We start from the raw sequence: 20,136 nt of genomic DNA, 5'->3' as shown, positions 1-20,136 counted from the left end.
TTTAATGACCCAGTGGCCAATTCTTTTACCTTCACTGATTTGGACTTAATTTGGACTTCTAAATGGATCATGATACTCATCTGAGAATCAGAGTTGCTGGAATCAGCCCTCATGAGTGAGTTTTTCTTAGCTGTGGAAGCTTTTTTAGATGATTCTTAACATTCTAAAGCTTGACTGAGTTTTCAGAATAGTTACATTGTTTTCTGAGGTCACACAGATATTAAATGTCATAGCCAGAATGAGAACCTGCCGCTCACTAACTAGCCAGGAAGATAGAAGTCTAGTGCTCCAAACTTAATTATTTATTCTGTGTGATGTTGGGCAACTTTTTGTCTTATTGTTATTTTTTAATGACAATTGGACTCTCTGCCTTGATAACTTCAAAAATATTTTGTTATGCTCAAATAAATGTGCTTTAAAAACTGTAAAGCTAAAGTATGCCTTCTTTGTAATCTCTGTTACTTTTCAATGTGGGAGATCATTAGAGGTTTTAACAAGGAATTCATCACTTACTAGATCCACTGAATATTTTGGGGTATTGGTTTGCTTGCTTTTCTTCTTTACATTTGTGGACATTTAGCTTTTAAAACTGCATAAAGACCTGTAAAGTTTCCTACAAATAAATAAAGCTATCTTTAGTCATTGTGAATATCAAGGAAATAGAATTCTTCATTTGTGTTTGGACATTTCACTTAATTCATTTCTCCACAAAAGTCACAAATATGATAAAGCTACATTTTAAAATTACTGAGGATATTGTGACATTATTGATATTTCTTTTTCATTTTTTGCTTGTTTGTTGCATGTTAACAACTGAATTTCCATTTTCTGAAACAGGAACACTGTATTTCTTTTCATTAAAGGGAGAAATGTATTTAGTGATTACATTTTGTCTTGTTTATATATATTAAAGGTCAAGCAAATATTACTGGAAATCTGGAAAAGTGGGCAAATTGGGCAATCAGCCGTATATGATGTCACAAAATAAAGGAAATGTTAAGGTAAGAAGATACTGTTTGATTCTTATGCATTTTGCTAAGCAAGAAGATATTCTTTTTTAGGTCTTGCATTTTCTTCTATATTCAGGAATATACTCTTCTTATTTTAACAACTTTGCATATTATTCACTTGTTGATTTATTTTGTAGGGTAATATGCAACTTTCATTATTCCGTTATGTCTTTGTTTTTCAGCTACAAACTGATTTCAAAATTTTACCTTGCAGTGAATTTTCCCATATCCCAAACTGAATTTTTCCATTCAATGTGGGTCTGGTTTAAAGTATATAAAATAGAACTAAATACTTCTAAACTAAGGTGAAAGCTAATGTTATTTAATATAACAAATGAGAGACTTTATTCCTACGTTTATATCACATTTGTTTAATGTTTTATATTCTGCTTCAGTAATAATTTATTATTCATATACTCTTGATTCCATGTGTAAAGATACCCAAGAAAAAAATACTTTTCAGTTTCCCAGCTATAGAATTGCTGTTCCTTTATTGTGTGCTATAAAATATATTATATTTAAGATGAAAATCAGATAAGTGTCTTTATACAAAGAAAACAGTTTTGCTTCTGGATTCTTTAGTGCAAGATTCATGAATTTGTAAGTATTAACTTACACAGTTTTTATTTTTTATGTACCTATCATTAAACTTTCATTGGGTCAGTTGGCATCTACAAAGATCTTACTTGGCACTTGTAAAGTTTTTGGCTTTGAGAAAGCATTTTATTCTCTAGTGTCATTCCCTATCTTAGGGAAAAATCAATTATAAAAGTTTTGACCCCAACATTTAAAAAAACTTATCTCACTAGAAACAGGCTATTTGTAAGACTATTAAAAGAATCTAGAGGTCAGATGAAAGGAGGCTGAATTAAAAGGGTAGGAAAACATATATAAAGAAAAATATGGAACCATAAAACAGTGAGAAAGGAGAGGAAGTAAGTCAAACATATAATTGGTATTACAGGCTGGATTGACTGAGACAGCATAAAGAAAGGACTTAGAAAAGTACGGGGTATACATTTAGAGTTTTGTTTGAATTTTCAAGTGATAGTTGAAGTTAAGGGAGTAAATGTACTCCCTAGGGATTTGTAAAACATAGAGAGGTGTAAAGAATAAAGCTTAAAGAAAGCCAGTGTGTAAACTATATTGGCAAAGAGAACTTTAATATTCACTCAATAAGCTCAATAAGTTTTAATACCAGTCAACAGTTTCGCTTCTTTTCCTTTCTTATCTCATTAAGTGCTTATATCACTCCTAAGAGGATGTTATTATTATTCCAGTTTCACAGATGAAATAACTTAATATAAAAAAAACTAAATAACTCACTCAAGGTCAAAAGTCAGGGCCAAGATTTGACATGTAAGCTCTCAGGCTTGTCTAAGATAATTTGCCAGCTCTCTAGTGAAGAGAGATTGAGAAGAAAAAGAATGGCAGAAGTAAAATCAAAGTAGTTCAATGTTATAAGGATGAAAGTAAAGGAGAACATTTTTAGAAAATATGAAGTCAATAATGTCCAATATATTGTGTAGTGAAAAACGTTTTGAGTATCTATTTAGACTAGTGTTTCTGAAGGGGGCAATTTTGCTTCCCAGGAGACATTTGACAATGTCTGGAGACATTTTCAGTTGTTAACATCGAGAGGTATATTTTTGTTGTTGTTGTTGTTTTTGTGTATTTTTTTTTTTTTTGCTAAAGATATATAGTGAATAAGGGCCAGGGGTGCTGCTAAACATCCTACAATGCACTTGACAACCCCCACAACAAAGAATTGGCCCCAAATGTCAGTGATGCTGAGGTCTAGAAACTCTGTATTAGATTATATAGATTAACATTCACTTAACCTTTCCAAGCCTCTATTACCACATTTGTAAACATGCATAATAATATCTACTAACCACTTCAAAGAGCTTTTTTATTTTTATTTTTATTTTATTTTATTTTTTTCAAAGAGCTTTTGAGCAATGTCAAAAACTCTTTGAAATATGTGGAACCACTTTGTAATGATACCTAAACATTACATTAAAATGTCTATTTCTGGATAATGAAAATATTTAAAAGCCCTAAATTTGATGATTGTGTCAATATTAAATAAGAGGGTAGATTTCGATTGGTTGAAAAGAAAACGGTGGGAAGCAATGAGTAAAGACTTTTGTTGCAGCCAGCATGAAAGCAGATGGTGACCTTTCAAGGGTTTAATAGAATCAAGGAAACATTTTATTATATTCTTTTCTAGAATTGTCAAGATGATGTGAGCCAGTTTGTAGAAGGAAAGATGGACATCCTAGTGGAGGAAAGAGTAAAAATGTAGATGAAAGAGGTGCCAGTTGCTGGGTGTGTTGTCTTTGAAGAAGTGGTTCTTTAAAGAGGCCTTCACCAAGGAAAGGAAGACATATTTTTGTGTGTGTGTGTGAGACAAGAAAGGTGGAAGAAAAAACAGGTGGCAATGAAAATACATTTTAGAGATTGTTTTTGACAAGTGGTGAGGTAGGACACTGAAAAGTTTTAATGGGAAGACCTCAACTTTCTTAGGACAGTTGAAGAGAATATTGTCTGCTCAGGTGAATTAAGGAAAATGGGATGAATTTGAGTTCTTGGGAATGAAGAGGTATGGAGTAGCCACTGTGGGAATTGTGGTTGGGGATTAGCAGCAAATGAGTAAATGGATTGCCAAAGAGCCATAGAGTGCATTGAGGTTGATCAGCATGGATTTGTAGAAGACTCTATAGTATTGTTTTTATCACAATGGTACATAGATATTGGTGGCATCAGACGGAAGAGATAAGGTGATTGAGGTTGGCACTGAAAAATTTTCGAGTCTGAGATTTTGAAGGTGTGGCTATTCAGAATGCTGCTTACATGCCAGATTTGGTTATAATGGTGAGGTGGCTGGAGAGGCATTTAGATGTTCACGGTAGCCAGCATGTTGGAGGGTCTTCAAACCAGGATGTCAGGTGAACATGAACATTGAAGTCTCTAAGATTGTCAAACAGAAATGTGATGGAGAGAAATACTGAGCAGGTTGCTGAAGTTCAGGTGGAAGAGACCCCAGATATTGACACAAGCAATAAATGGATGGTGGGGACCTATAGTAGAGGTACCTTTGCTGAATCATGATAGCACAATAATATTCTGGAAGCAGCACTGAAGAGCAAATAGAAAAATTTTCTCTCTCCTGGTATGTGAAAGGAAGTGGAAAGGAGCTAGGTCCTGTGGGAAGTGCTTTGGTGAAGATGGTGTCTAAGCAAAAGTGACTTTCAGTTGATGTAAACTTTTGATGCAACATTTTTGGGAAAGGTTTAAAGCATAAGATACATAAATGACTATTTAACAGACGCTCCACAGAATGGCAGTGGGGGCTTGGAAGGAAGGACAATTAGTACAGAATTGCAAAGTGTCAGTAGCTAATTGGGTTGACAGTGAGAACATCTGAAAGATGACTGTGGGAGAAGTTTGGGCTCAGTGTGGCAGATGAAGGCATTGGTGGGAGTTCGGAGGTATTTGTGAATGCCAGGGAGGCTGATGATGACAGCATAGTCTGACGCCAGTGGCATAGATAATATGTCTGTGTGGTAAATCCACTAAGCTTTCTTGTTCCCTGATAGCACCCCTTCAATACTTACTGCTGGAGGAGTCAGAATGTTAATAAGGCATAGGCTTTAGTATATTCAGTTCCTGACATTTGTATATACAAACATATACAGATATCCATCTTTCTCTCTATATGTGTATATATATATATATGCATGTATTATATATGTATATGTACATGCATGTATATGTGTATATGTGTGTTTATGTAAGCATGTGTATCCTTGGTTCAACCTCACCTCCAACCCTTTCCCAGATAAAAATCAGACCTATGAGGAAATTCTATTTGTCTAAAAATAGCAGCTAGCCAGTTGTTCACTGAAATATTTTTATGCAATTTGAATCACTTGAAATAAATATGGCTGTATTCATAGAACAGAACAATATTATTCATAATAATAAAAACAAATTATACAATTTCCCTAATAATGGGTTCATTTTGCTTGGGCATATCTATCCATTCCATCCAGGGTAGCCTATAACCACACTGATCATGTTTCAATTCACATGTATCATTAAGGTAGTCATACTGGATAATTTGGTTATGAAAAATGAGATTAGATTATCTGTAACTTGTATAACATTAGCAGTTTAAAAATAAAAGTGTGGTTCATAGAAAAATTGATGATTTCAATCTTATTTTCTTTTCTGCTATGTTCGGTACATAGCATCTGAGCAGTTACTTTGAAGAATGTGAAAAATAACTGCCCCTTTGAAGCAAAACTACTAGATTCACCGAGAATAATTAGGCCTACATTTTCAGATGACTGCAGTTGGTACAGCCATAGATATAGAGGCAGCCATTGTTCTCTTATTCTCATGTACAAATTGAGCAATTGAGCACGCAAATTGCAAATTGAAAACTAGGCCTGAATTGACAGTGTCTATATAAATGCACACCATCCTTCATTCTTATTTGTGTACTTTAAATGTTGGTTTTAATAAGATCAAGGCAAGCATGTTCAATTGGCAAGTGTATTTTATTTCCTAAAATATTAAAATCCCAAAAATTTAAGTGATGATTTATTTGAAATATCTAGCAGTGAATCTTACTCAATTTTTTGGCTGATATTTAGGAAAGTCAGGGATCACAAATAATACTTTTGAAGGATAAGTCTGTGATGCTTACACATGTAGTTCTCTAAATTGGGTGAATAAAATAATATGGGTTTCTATAGTAATGTAAGCAGAATAGCTTAGTCACAATTCAGTTGAGATTCAGCTTACACAAATATTAGACTGTGTGTCTCAGAAAGAGCAGAAATAGAAAAGATGTATTAAACCTTTACAATATTTGAATACTAGCACTTTCCTAAAGTCATTTCATGATGACATATAATGGTTTTTATTTAAAAGCCAATTTATGTTTTCAAAAACTGGTTTACATATATTTTTAAAATTTATTTTATTTTTTATGAATTTCTATTAGATTAATTAAAAGGTACATATATGCTTTAATGATGATCTCCTATTCATTTTATATTATTCTTTAAAAATAAATTTTTGTTCAAAATGCACCAAAGCTACAGCTTTCTAATATTTTTGTTAGCAACTTAAACTTTCGTTGAATAAGATAATATATACCTGACAAATAGTATCTATTTTATTAATACAGTTTTCTGCTGGAAAAGTGAAATTAAAATTGCTGAAGGAACAGATTCAAGGTAAATAATTTATCACCATGTTATTAAATGCTAAAGACATCCCTTTCTTTTACATTTTAATTACAAATAAAGTTAAAGTTTTAGAATTGTCCGTGCAGTATAAAGATTCTAAACCCCCAAATCATGACACATTGATTTTCAACATAAGTTTTATTCGGGTAGTTTGGGGGGCTTTTGTGTCAAAAAATGTAAACTTAGTACATGATTATAATAATAGTGTTTTTCAAAAGTGAGAACTTTTACAGCACTGTTCCTTAAATTTTACTGATGTAATGTTTTAATAAGGAAGATAATTTAGCAGTGTAAATTATAAACTAAAATTTCACTCTAGAAAATTTTTAAAAATAGAAAAATTGCTTTATATTTTAATAAATTGTTTAATAATAGCAAAACCAAAAATATAATTTGAATTTATAATAATTGCCAAGGAAATAAGATGTTTTTCCAGAGGAAAGTAAACACATTTAATGTTGCATGATTAATATAGTTTGGTAGAAAAAATTTAGAAATATATATAATATATATTTATATACATATATTTATTATGAATATATAAATTATAAATGTTTAGAATTTGTTCTACATGGGCTTCAGTTTGATCCAGAGTTGGGAAGTATGCATAATTTCATTAATGTATCAATTGGAAAATTTAGCATATTTTTAAATGATTGGAGTAATGTTTTTTTTTTTTTTATCTTGCAGAGCCAGTGAAACCAAGAGTTAATTATAAAATGGCAAGTTCTTCAGAATGTGAAAAACCCAAGATAAATGGGAAAGTTTGTGGACAGTGTGAGAACAAAGCTGCTCTACTGGTATGTACATTATATAGTATATATACATATACTGTACAGTAGGTATATTAAGCAGTTAGACTAGAACTTTCACATAGCCTCATACGCCTCTCCCAACTTAACTTGCTTGGTAGCCATATACTTTTTCTTCATTACTGTTACTGTGGGTTGAGCATGCATGCTGCTGGGGACAGCCAACATCTGTACTTATTCTCTGAATCTCATCCTCTCATTCTTGTTTAAAGACATCACCTTAGACCTTGTCCCCGCTTCTTTGAATCATACCTATTAGCACACAAACATGTTGCAGTATATCCCATCCAAAACCAAAACCCAACCAAAACTACAATTCTTTTTGACCTCCAAGTCTGCACCCATTATTGTAAAACTCTTCTGAAGAGTTGTCTATACTTGCTGTCATCATATTCTATCCTCCCATTGTCTATTTTTTTAATATTGAGGCATAATTTACTATGAAACGGATGGACTTAAATGTACAGTCAGATGCCTTTTGATTAACGTGTCCACCTCTATCAAGACCTAGAAGATTACCTTTACCCTGGAAAGTTCTCATGTGCCTTTTCCAATCAGTCCCCAACACCAAGGCAACTACTGTCCTGATTTTTAACACTGTAGATTTAGTGATATCTGTTCTTGAACTTTGTGTAAATGGAATGATATGGTATATATTTTTGGCTTCTTTTGCTCCACATGGTGATTCATCCATGTTAAATTTATCGGTAATGTGTTCATTTGTATTATGGAGTAGCATTCCATTGCACAGTTATAACACAATTTGTTTATCCATTCATACATTGAATGACATTTGGGCTGTTTCAATATTTTTGCTATTATGTTTAAGGCTGCTATGGACATTTGTGTATGTCTTTTTTTTCTTTTCTCACAAGTGACATATATTCTCTCTTTTTTTTGTTTTTTTTTTTGTTTTGAGACGGAGTCTCGCTCTGTTGCCCAGGCTGGAGTGCAGTGGTGCAATCTTGGCTCACTGCAACCTCTGCCTCCCGAGTTCAAGCAATTCTCCTGCCTCAGCCTCCCAAGTAGCTGGGATTACAGGCACGTGTCACCACGCCCAGCTACTTTTTTGTATTTTTAGTAGAGATGGGGTTTCACCATGTTAGCCAGGGTGGTCTCGATCTCCTGACCTCATGATCCGCCTGCCTCTGCCTCCCAAAGTGCTGGGATTACAGGTGTGAGCCACTGCGCCTAGGCTATATATCCTCTTAAAAGCTATAATGTGAAATGAAAAAATTACAGAAAATTATGACTTCTGACTGCTCTTTAACTTCTCATTGGTACCAATTTCATGAACATTTAAAAAATTATAGTGAAATACATATAACATAAAATGTGTCAACTTAGCTATTTTAAGTATACAGTTTAGTAGCATTAAGTATATTAACATTGTTATGCTTCATTCACAGAACTGTTTTCATCTTGCAAAACTGAAACTCTGTATCCATTAAACAATCACTTCCCCATCCCCATTCCCCCCATCCCCTAGTAAACAGTATTTTACTTTCTGTCTCTTGAGAATTTGACTACTCTACCTCATATAAGTAAAATCATACACTATTTGCCTTTTAGTTACTGGCTTATTTCACTTAGCATAATATCCTCAAGGCTTATTCATATTGTGGAATGACAGGATTTCTTTATTTTTTAAGGCTGAATAATATTCCTTTGTATGTATGTGCCACATTTTGTTTAACTATTCATCCATTGGTGGACACTTGGGTTGCTTCCCCCTTTTGGCTATTGTGAGTAATGCTGCTATGAACATGAGTGTACAAATACCTCTTTAAGACCCTGCTTTCAGTTCTTTTGGGTGTATACCTAGAACTGGAATCACTGGATTCCCATTCTCTCTTGAATTCTCTCCATTCAGTCTTGGGTCTCCACTACTATACAGGAACTGTTTCTGTCAAGGTCAACCAGTGACTTCCACATTCTCATATACGATGGTCAATTCTCAGTTCTTAATGTATTAGGAATATTTTTTAGTACAGTATCCCTCTCCTTATCTATGACTTTCTTCAGTTGGCTTCCTCTGGGACACTATGATTTCTTGATTTCATTTGACATTGATATCTGTTTCTTCTCTGTGTTCTTTGCCGGTTTTCTGTATTGACCTCTTAATGTTGGAATGCCACAGGGCTCTAATCTTGTCCATCTATACTTACTCTTTAGCAATATCAACCACTCTCTTGGCTTTAAAGAACCTATCTATATTGATCATCCCCCAATTTACACATCCACCTTATACCTCTCCCCTGAAGTTTTGGCTCAATATACCTATTCAACACCTTTATTGGGTGTCTAATAGGCATCACTATTTTAATGTGCACAAAATTAAGCCCTTAATTTTTTTCCAATAAATAGTCTTCCCTCAGAGTTTCCTCATATCAATAAATATCAACTCAAATGTTACTTACATTGATAGCCCTTTGTAAAATAGTAAAAGCTGAGTTGCACTTTCCAGTTTTGTGAAGCTACTTCATTCGTCTATGTAATATTGATCATCATTGAATATATGTTTATTTATTTTCTACTTATCTGCAATGTAAACTTCATGAGGGTAGGATTGTAGTTTTGTTCACTGCTGTGTGCCTACCACCTAGAATTATGCCTGCAGTGTGGTAGGCACTCAACAAATATTTCATGAATGAATTATTTCTTTGAAACTATTTCATAATATAGACATTTTCTTAATTTACACATATTTTCCTCTCAGTTATCATTGAAGGTACTACAGCATCATTTGCAATTTTAAATATAACACATAGGTAAAAAGCAGTTTCCCCTTCAAATAATTTAATGATATGTGTACTAATATTTGTATGTTATGTTACAGTTTTAGAGAACTTGGCCATAATCATTTCTGACTTAAATTTATATTGTTAGGTTTCTTTAATGGCAATTTTAACTGGACTCTGAGTTCGAATGCTGCACATCTAATAAAGAGCTAATAACAATATTAAATGTAAAACCCCAGCTCTTGGTAGTAGAATACTCTTCTTATTACATTATATTATTTTCTTATTTGATATGATGTTCGACAATAATTTAAGGAATCTTAAAAAAATTGCTGTCCAGAAATTTGTAAAAATTATAAACAAATGCTAATATTTCTTAAGTTAAAAGTATGAAAGCTAAAAGGCGCTTACAGGTTGAATTAAATTGTTGGGATCTGCTTCTAATGATGTGAAAAGGAATTATACAGGAGCTATGAGTCAATATTTTTTGTGACTCCTACTCTGTGGTAGGCACTTGAGCCATGGAACTTGAACAGTATGACACAAGTAGACAGGGCTTGACCTGAAAATAAAGGATCTGTTTTTCAAGAAAGAAGGAACAGTAAGAAGAAGGATGTCCCAGACAAGATAAGCAGCATGTGCCTTGGCTGGAAAGCACAGGAGAGTGACATTGTATGCAGTGATTAAACAGCTGATTTACCTGAAAAACACCGTGTAGACAAGCCAGAATTTAGAATAAAGAATTTAAACATTCTTTAAAATGATTTTAAGAAAGAATGTTATTTTACTTGAATAAAAATAATATCCCATGTTAGTTGTCAAAACATAATAAGCTATTTAAAAATTCAAGTTAGGCAGATTTAGTGAAGTAGACCATGGTATTGTTAAACTCTGATGTTATCTTGTGTTCTTAGCATCTGTCATTGCATATGGTTATGCTGACTGGATAATTAGAGTGAATATATATATTTGAAAGCCACATATGTGTATATATGGATATATATATATATATAAAGGATACATATATCTACGTATATAGATATATATATAGATTTCCTTGGCCTTCACCAGGGAAAAATGTGTATGGGAGATAGGAGTTAAGGGCTTGTGTTTTGGGAGTTTGAAACTCAAAAATGTGTATGGGAGATAGGAGTTAAGGGCTTGTGTTTTGGGAGTTTGAAACTCAGCTTTACCTGTTATTAGCTATGTGACCTTCAGCAAATGACTTAATCCCTCTTTATCTCTGTTTCCTCATTTGTGAAATAGGTTACTAGGGATAACAGTAATCTGTACCTCAAAGTTATCACACGTAACGAGTTAATACATGTAAAATATTTAGCATTGTGTCCAGCACATAGACGGAAGACAATAAACAGTGTGCTTTTGTTGTTGGCAAATTTTTTAATGACCTATCCATTTACATATATTGATGGCAAAGACAAAGCCCAAAAGTTCCACTTTTCTTATATATTAATTTGGCAAAAGTGAATAATTTAATTAAACTCAAGTGGATTCTGAAGCTTAGCACAACTGATCTGGCATTCATCAAATTAACAAGATGTTTGCTAAAACTGCAGTTGGATATTCCATCATTGAGGAAGCATCTGTGGTAGAAACGAGTCCTTATTTACATTTTTAGCATGTTTCTGCCAGTTGTACAAACTGCCTAAAAAGATTTTCCAATTGGAGGTCATTTTAACTCAATTTTAATCCAAATATCCTTGTATAACAAAATATATAAGCTTACTCTGCAAGTCCAGCATTGATCTTCCAGTCTACAAATATTCGTTTGGCTACTTTTACTAAAAGTATGTTGTTAACAGATACTTGGTTTAGAATTATATGCTGAAACTCATTTTCAGTTTTCTGCATTATAGTGTAAAAACAGTGCTGAATGTTTAGGAGAAATTCACTTAAAATTAGCAAGTTATATTAAATAAAAATTATGCGGAATATATTTTGAAATCCATATTAATATAATGATATAACCATGTATTTATATAAAATTATAGTTTTGAAGTTTATTTTACACTTAAAGTTATGGATTTAGGATAATGTTTTTTATAATTTCTCTAGAAGAATGAAGCTCATGAAACAAGAATGGGAAGAGGGGACTAGTTTCTATGCTAGGGATAGTGTTTGTTTTTCTTCAGATTAGGTAAAAAGTCCATCCTCTTTTAGCTAATCACATTTGAAAAACATACATTTGGATTTTGATACATACCAGACCATGCATTCACTTTAAATACTGAATTTTATTTTATTGTGGATTTTATCAAGGTTTTTCAATACAAATGGTCCCTGATTTGCCATTTTTGACTTACAATTTTTTGACTTTCTGATGCGTAAAAACAGTATGTATTCAGTAGAAACCATACTTCAAAGGTCGAATTCTGATATTTTCCCAGGCTAGTGATATGTGGTAAAATACGATGCTAGGAAGCTCATAGCCAGCCATGTGATCATGAAGGTTAAAAAAAACACAAGATATTCAACAATTTATTATAAAATAGGTTTGTGTTAGATGATTTTGCCCAAATGTAGGCTAATGTAAGTGTTTTGAGCACATTTAAGTTTAGCTAGGCTAAGGTATGATGCTTAGTAGGTTATTTGTACTAAGTACATTTTCAACTTATAATGTTTTCAGTTTATGATGGGTTTATTGGGCAGTAGCCACATTGTAAGCTGAAGAGTATCTGTAACTGATTACTATTTTAGTTTATTGTAAATGATTCATTTAATGATTAGTAATGTGTGTTGTGGTTAAGAGCTTAAGCTTTGAGCCACATGGTAGGATTGAATTCCTGTCCCCACCACTATTAGCTTGTATGACTCTGGACACATTCTTCATCATTATGTTCCTTTGTTATCTCTTCTTCATTATGGAGATACAATGATGATTGTAAATTTGTAGAGTTGTTGTGAGGATTAAATGAGATAAAACATATCATATCACTGCTCTGTTATAATTTATTATTATTATTTTTATTTTTATAGATTTAGTTGGTACAAGTGAAGTTTTGTTACCTGGATATATTGCGGAGTGATGAAGTCTGGGCTTTTAGTACCCACTATCTGAATGAGAACATTGTAGCCACTATGTAATTTTTCAGTCCTTTACCCCTTTCCCACCCTTCCAATGTATGGAGTCTCCAGTGTCTATTTTTCTACTCTGTATGTCCATGTGTTTAGTTAACACCCATTGTTTAGCTCTCCCACTTACAAGTAATACATGCAGTATTTGACTTCCTGTTTATGAGCCACTTACAAGTAATACATGCAGTATTTGACTTCCTGTTTATGAGTTATTTCACTTAGGATAATGGCCTCCATCTAGTTCCTTTCATGTTGCTGTAAAAGACGTAAAATCATTCTTTTTCATAGTGGAGTGGTATTCCATGGTATATATCTTGCAACATTTTCTTTCTCCAATCAATTGATGAGTCTTTCAGAGAAGCCATTAGGGTTTTCTAGGCATAAGATAACATCATTAGCAAACAGAAATAATTTGACTTCCTCTTTTCCAATTCGGATGCCTTTTATTTCTTTCTTTTGCCTGATTGTTCTGGCTAGGAATTCCAGTACTATGTTGAATAGAAGTGGTAAAAGTAGGCATGCTTGTCTTTTTCTAGTTTTTAGGGGGAATGTTTTAGACATTTCCCAGTTCAGTAAGATGTTGGCTGGGGTTTGTTGTCTTACGACTTTTATTATTTTGTGAATGTTTCTTCTGCGCCTAGTTCGTTGAGGGTTTTTATCATGGAGTGATGCTGAATGTTATCAAATGCTTTTTCTGCATCTAATGAGATATCATATAGTTTTGTTTTTAATTCTGTTTATGTGATGAATCACATTTATTGGTTTGCATATGTTGAAACATCCCCCATCCCCTGGATAAAACCCACTTGATTATGGAGTAGTATCTTTTTGATGTGTTGTTGGATTCAATTTGCTAGTATTTTTTTTGAGAATTTTTGTATCTATGTTTATTAATGATATTGGACTCTCAGTTTTATTGTGTCCTTGCCTGGCTTTGGTAGCAGGGTTACACTGGCTTGTTAGAATGAGTAGGGAGTATATCCTCCCTGATTTTTTTGAAATAGTCTCAGTAGTATTGGTATCAATTTTTCTTTTTATGACTGGTAGAATTTGCTGTGAATCCGTCTGATCTTGGCTTTTTTGTTGTTGGGAAAATTTTTATTACTGATACAACTTCACTACTCATGTTGGTCTGTTCAGGATTTCTATTTTTTCCTATTTCAATCTTGAGAGGCTATGCATTTCCAGGAATTTATCCATTTTCTATATGTTTTCTAGTTTGTGTGTGGAGATGCTCATAGTGGTCTCTGATGATCTTTTGTATTTCTACAGTATCAGTTTTAATGACACCTTTATCATGTCTTATTGTGCGTATTTGAATCCTCTCTCATTTTTCTTAATCTAGCTAGTGGTCAATCAATTTCATTAATTTTTTCAAAGACCCAACTTTTCGTTTTGTTGATTTTTTACATTTTTTGGCTCAATTTTATTTATTTCTTCTCTGATCTTTGTTATTTCTCTTTTTCTGCTAGCTTTGGGTTTGGTTTGTTCTATTTTTTAATGTTTCTTGAGATCTATCTTTTTGATGTAGGCATTTGATGCTATATACCTCCCCCTTAGCTGGCTGTGATAAGGAGGGGCAGACTGATCCCAGGTCACCAGCTGAACACTGGTGGGTCAGCGATGGCTATGTTGTAGGCCAGTCACCAGGAAGGGCAGAACATTCTCTAATGGGAAGGCCAGCAGACAGTTTTGGGAGAGACTGACAGGCATGGGGTGCCTGATCTGAAGGCACCACGTCATGCATCAGTAGTGGCAGAGCATGAGAACACCCAGCCTCCCCTCTTGCTCCCCAGCCCTGCAGACAGGAAGGGCACCAGTGGTCTCTGGGCAGGACTCAGACCCTTGGGGTATGGGCTCCAGGAATGGCACCTTAGTGCAGCTGTTCAGCAGTTGGAAGCCTATGGGACTTCACATGAATTCTAGCCATTCCTCTGTGTGATATCCAGGCACCTCTCTAGGCCAGTTAGGAGGCCTATGGGGCTCCCAGATCTCTCCATAGTTAGGGTTGCAGAGGTCCATGGTAGGAATGAGGAGCATTGGAAATCCTCCACTTACTCCTTCCCTGGGTCCAGGTCCCAGTGACCCCAAGCAGTAAGCCCTATTTCTCCTTTCTTCACCCTTGGTGTCTCCCATCATCTCTCTGCTGAATTCCAGTGTTCTGTCTCAGGCAATCTGTTTGAAATGTGAATATCTACTTGATACTTTGGCTCCTGTCTATAGAAAGGCACACCCAAGCTGCATTTAATCAATCATCTTGAACCTGATATCCAATTACCATTTCCTTTTCTCTTTAGTTTCAGTTTTGCTTGGCACCATCATAGGTACAAGTATTTTACATTATTTAACTTGTCCAACAATTTTAAAATTACATTTTTAAACATTATAATTTGGAAGTTAAATATAAACTTGCCCATAATCATTTTATCAGTTATTAACATCACAGACATGGTAATGTAGTTCCATCTAGTATTTTTTTCTTATACTTTTTTTTTTTCCTTTGGAGATGCTTGTAAGAAAAATTTTAAAGCCATACTTTGAGAACCACCAGTAAAGGAGTACCTTCCAGGGAAGTGTATAGGGATTTTGGAGGGCAAAGAGTATGCATATCATTTGAAAATAATTATGTCATGTAAATCCATACAGAAAGATAAAATAACTCACACAAATGAAGGAGTATTCACCCAGAGATAATGCTGTTTAGTTTTTACTGGGTCAAGAAGTTTGACCTGAGGCTACTGGTTGTTTTATAATTTATTCAGAAACTATGCATACATCCATGCATCTAAAATATACACCTCAAACCTACATTAAAACTACTACATTTATTTTGGTATGAGAATAATTAGTGTTTTCAAATTAGTTTTCTTCAAAGAGTTAAGTCTTAACTGGGACAACTAGTCCCAGTTAAGGGAGTAGTTGAGAAGCCTAGGACAGGCTTCTTAATTCTGATGATATAGGTATTTAATTAGAGAAATAAATATTAAAAAGCATGACATCTTTATGCAAACACTTTCTAAAAATCGTACTATTTTATAAGATTGTATAATTTTTAAAAAATATCTTTTTAGGTATGCCTTGAATGTGGAGAAGATTATTGTTCAGGATGCTTTGCTAAAATTCACCAGAAAGGGGCACTAAAGCTCCACAGAACAACTCTTTTGCAGGTATGGCTTTCTAAAATGATTTACTTGTAGTGTGTTTATAAAATGTTTCCACATAAAGACATTTAAAATGTGTTTAGTTATCTAGAACTCAGGATGATTTACGCTAATTTCTAGAATTCTATTATATACAGACAATCCTGATGTATATCTTAAAATTATTGAATACTAGTCTAGACTCTATTTTACTACTTAAACTGTTTTAATATAGTTGCAGAAACAGCTTAGAGTCTTCAGATTATGTTTTCTGACTGTGAACTTAACACTTAAAAATTACACAATATTTTTATCTATTGTGGTTTCAAATGAATGCATAGGTTATTTTAAATATTATTTCTACAGTTTTTAGATATAAATCTCATATGTTTTCAAGTTTATTTAAAAATTAGTTCTTATTTATCCTTGCCCATTATTATTTAGGTAAGCTTATCTCTCAGGTTTCTACTTTTCCTTCTGCACATATAAGGACCTTTTATATATCCTTATATAATCATTGATTTTGGAAATGCCTAAACTCAAACCCTGTCAAGTGGCTTTAAGATTCTAATACTTAAACTATAAATAGGGTTAGATATAGACATGGCGTTACACTAGTTACAGTTAATGATGCATTGCTTTGTCATAGATTTTATTCATTTTATAGTAATTTATTCAACAAATATTTATTGAGTACTTTCCAGAAGGCAGGGTGTGTGCTAGTCAGTGACCTTAGAGAGATGAATAATGGTAGGATCCTACTCCTAATTAGTTAAGGGTTTTAATATTATCTGTAGCAAAGGAATGGAGATAATCAGATCTGTGTTTAGAAAGATTACTGGTAGATTTCAATCTTTATGTTTACTTCAATATGCTGATAAATATCAGTAGCCATAAAGGATGCTGATGACCCAAATAATGACAACCACAAAACATAAAATATACCTACCTAATATTCACCAAAGTCAGTGACTTTTGAGTGACCACTCAATGTTTAGAGCTTCTGGGCAGAAAGGATGGAGGGAAAAAAAAACAAAAAAAACAAAAGCCAACCTGCTACTTCTCTCTCTCATGGTATTACAATCAGATGGTCATAAGAAATGAAAATTAATTGACATAAAAGTGAGTCCAATTGTTAATATATGAATAATATAGAATTTAACAAAAGGCATTCTACTTCGTAGATAAATACTGTAATATAATTATCACAGATGAGTTCATATTAGGAATTTTTCATTCAATGATTTATTGAGCACATTTTCTGAGTTATCACTCAGTGACATTAAGCCCTGTGCTAGCTGATATAAGAGATACAAAGAAGAATGAGGCATAGCTCCATTCCTTCAGTATCTGAGCTTCAAGATTTATCCAAATTTGATTTTCTTCTTCTTGCTCTCTCTCCTTCCCTGTCTTCTCCTCTCCCTCCCACATAATTTCAAAAGATAGACTTTGCTGTGATACGGCTTATTGTGATCCAGATGCAGATACGACACCAGTCAAATCATAATTACAGAAAGCAACATGACATACAATATGCTTTCTAAACATTGAGCATTATTTTGTTTTATGTTAATATTATTAAAGTGTATGTATCCTGTATCTTAACAGAAGAAAGTGATCATTGTAGGTTGGAAATTTATAAAATTCCAAATATAGATTGGATGAAATTAGTGAGAAAATATCTACCGAACGTACACTTCATTTTATATATATGTATGTGTGTGTGTGTGTATATATATATATATATATAGTATGTTTACTATTTCTTTTGTACAACTTCCTTCAGTTTACATAGTTCTTTTGCACAGAACATTTATGGCAATCTACAGACTCCCTCTACTCCCTTTCCATCTTTATTGAGCCATAATTGACAAGTAAAAAATGTGTACAATTAAGGTGCATAATTTGATGTTTTGACATACATATATACACATTTTGAAATAATCTCCGAATTCAACATAGTGACTGTTTCTGTCACTTCACATTACATTACAATTTCCTCTTTCTTTCTTTCTCTCTCTCTCCCTTCCTTCCTTCCTTCCTTTTCTTTCTTTCTTTCCTTCTTTCTCTTTTTCTTTCTTTCTTTCTTTCTTTCTTTTTTCTTTCTTTCTTTCTCTTTTTCTTTCTTTCTTTCTTTCTTTCTTTCTCTTTCTTTTCTTTCTTTCTTTCTTTCTTTCTTTCTTTCTTTCTTTCTTTCTTTCTTTCTTTCTTTCTCTCTTTCTTTCTTTCCTCTTTCTCGCCTTCTTTCTGTTTCTCTCTCTCCCTCTTCTCTCTTTCTCGCTCTTCTTTTTCTCTTTCTCTCTCTTCTCTCCCTCCCTCCCTCTTCCTTCCTTCTTTCTTTCTTTGTTTGTTTCTTTCTTTTTTCTTTCTTGTTTCTTTCTTCTTTCTCTCTTTCTTTCTTTCTCTTTCTTCCTTCTTTCTTTCTTTTCTTTTTTCCTTCCTTCCTTCTCTTTCCTTCTTTTTCTCTCTTTCTCTCTTTCCTTCTTTCATGGTAAGAACATTTAAGATATTGCCAGCATCACATTCTTTGGTTTTGATTGCAGAGGAGGGAATGTTGGTAAGCCACAAATAGTAAAATGGTATTTAAGTTCCTAATAAATCTCATTGTAGAATATACATTTATCTCTAAAAGTTAGCATACATGGATTCCATAATATGTATACAAATCAAAGAGCTTGGCAAGGAACCATGAATCTTTTAAAGGTTTCTTCAAATATTGGGATTCTTTTATGTATATTAATTTAAAGTTAAATACCATAAAGAAATAAGTTTCTTCCTTGTTCATGTTACTCCTTTATGTTTCCACACCGTCTGTGGAGACCAAAGTTGCTACTTGGTGCTGTTGTTGGGGAGAGTCCTAGGAAGTGTATTGTCTACTAGGGAAGTGGAATTGTGAGGTTGGCACTTAGCAAAGAGCATACACAGACCTCCTGTGCTGGGAGCTAAACCTATAATGATGTTATTCTATTTTTTATAACATTATTTCACATAACAGAATTGCTAAGGAATAAAGTACTTTGAAGGAGACAGCTTTTTTGTTCAGCTAATTCTTAAAGTGAATTTGTCCATTTATTCATAAAACAAAAATTTTAAATTAAAAGTTTTTTTAAAAAATTTAGACTTTGCATGTATGTGGTTTCATGTAGTATTTTTCTTTCTGTGTCTGGCTTATTTCATTTACTGTAATGTCCTCCAGGTTTATCTATGTTGTCATAGTTAAACATATCTTCTTTTTAAAGGCTGAATAATATTCCATTTTTGGTATATAGGTGCTTTTAGTACTAAAAAAAAAGCAACTGTGTGAGGTGATGGATATGTTAATACGCTCGATGGTAGTTATCATTTTACATATATATGTATGTCATGTGCATGTGCATGCATACCAAAACATCATGTACATTTTTGTATACTTTAAATATATACAATAATAAATAAATTAGATAGTTGTTTTTTGAAAGAAACTATTTCAAATTGTACTACATACTCCCTCCTGTAAATAGAGCACAGTGAACAGTTTCACTATGTGTGAGTGACTCATGCCCGTTATAATAACCACTTTTATTATAAGAAATAGAACAAGAAAGAGGCCTCAAATAGCTGATACAGTGTTTATGATGATATATTCCCCCTCAGAAATTCACTGTTCTGATTAGTACTTAATTTTTCTCCTTTATTCTGGTCTTGCCCATTCTCTGTCATCATTTCTTGATTTTAATCAATTGTCTTGTAGCTATCTGCCATTTTCTTTCTATCTCTAGTCTCTGTTTAACCTTTCACTTCTTTTTTCAGTCAACATGCTTTTTTGTCTTACTGTTTTTATCATTTTCCTAGGCATAAAGTTTTTGTTGTTGTTGTTGTTGTGCTTTGGCTTTGATGGCCATTTGGTTAGATATCTCTTTGCTTAGCTCTCACTAACCAATCTTGTAGTGGTTTTAGTTTTTTATTGTTTTGTTAACCATTAAAATCATGAGGCTTTGTTGACTGCTGAATCCATTCCTAATTTGGGAAGTTAGGGAAGACATCCGACAGATGAATATTAAGCATTGCTATATAAAAAGCAAGTATTCTAGGCT

General features: G+C 33.2%; 1 protein-coding gene across 1 annotated transcript in view; it reads left to right on the top strand.

Annotated features, from left to right (window-relative positions):
- The window catches only part of ZBBX (zinc finger B-box domain containing), a 135,387-nt gene that overhangs the window by 13,397 nt on the left and 101,854 nt on the right, over positions 1-20,136 (top strand). Inside the window, exons 4-7 of the mRNA XM_054482754.1 lie at positions 914-1,001; positions 6,214-6,262; positions 6,965-7,074; positions 15,995-16,090. Coding sequence (XP_054338729.1) covers positions 914-1,001; positions 6,214-6,262; positions 6,965-7,074; positions 15,995-16,090 — 343 coding nt within the window. The remainder of the gene's footprint in view (positions 1-913; positions 1,002-6,213; positions 6,263-6,964; positions 7,075-15,994; positions 16,091-20,136) is intronic.

The sequence above is a fragment of the Pongo pygmaeus genome, chromosome 2, assembly GCF_028885625.2.
Source record: "Pongo pygmaeus isolate AG05252 chromosome 2, NHGRI_mPonPyg2-v2.0_pri, whole genome shotgun sequence".
NCBI lineage: Eukaryota > Metazoa > Chordata > Mammalia > Primates > Hominidae > Pongo > Pongo pygmaeus.
The sequence above is the reverse complement of the archived record's forward strand: the minus strand, read 5'-3'. Positions and strand labels throughout refer to the sequence as shown.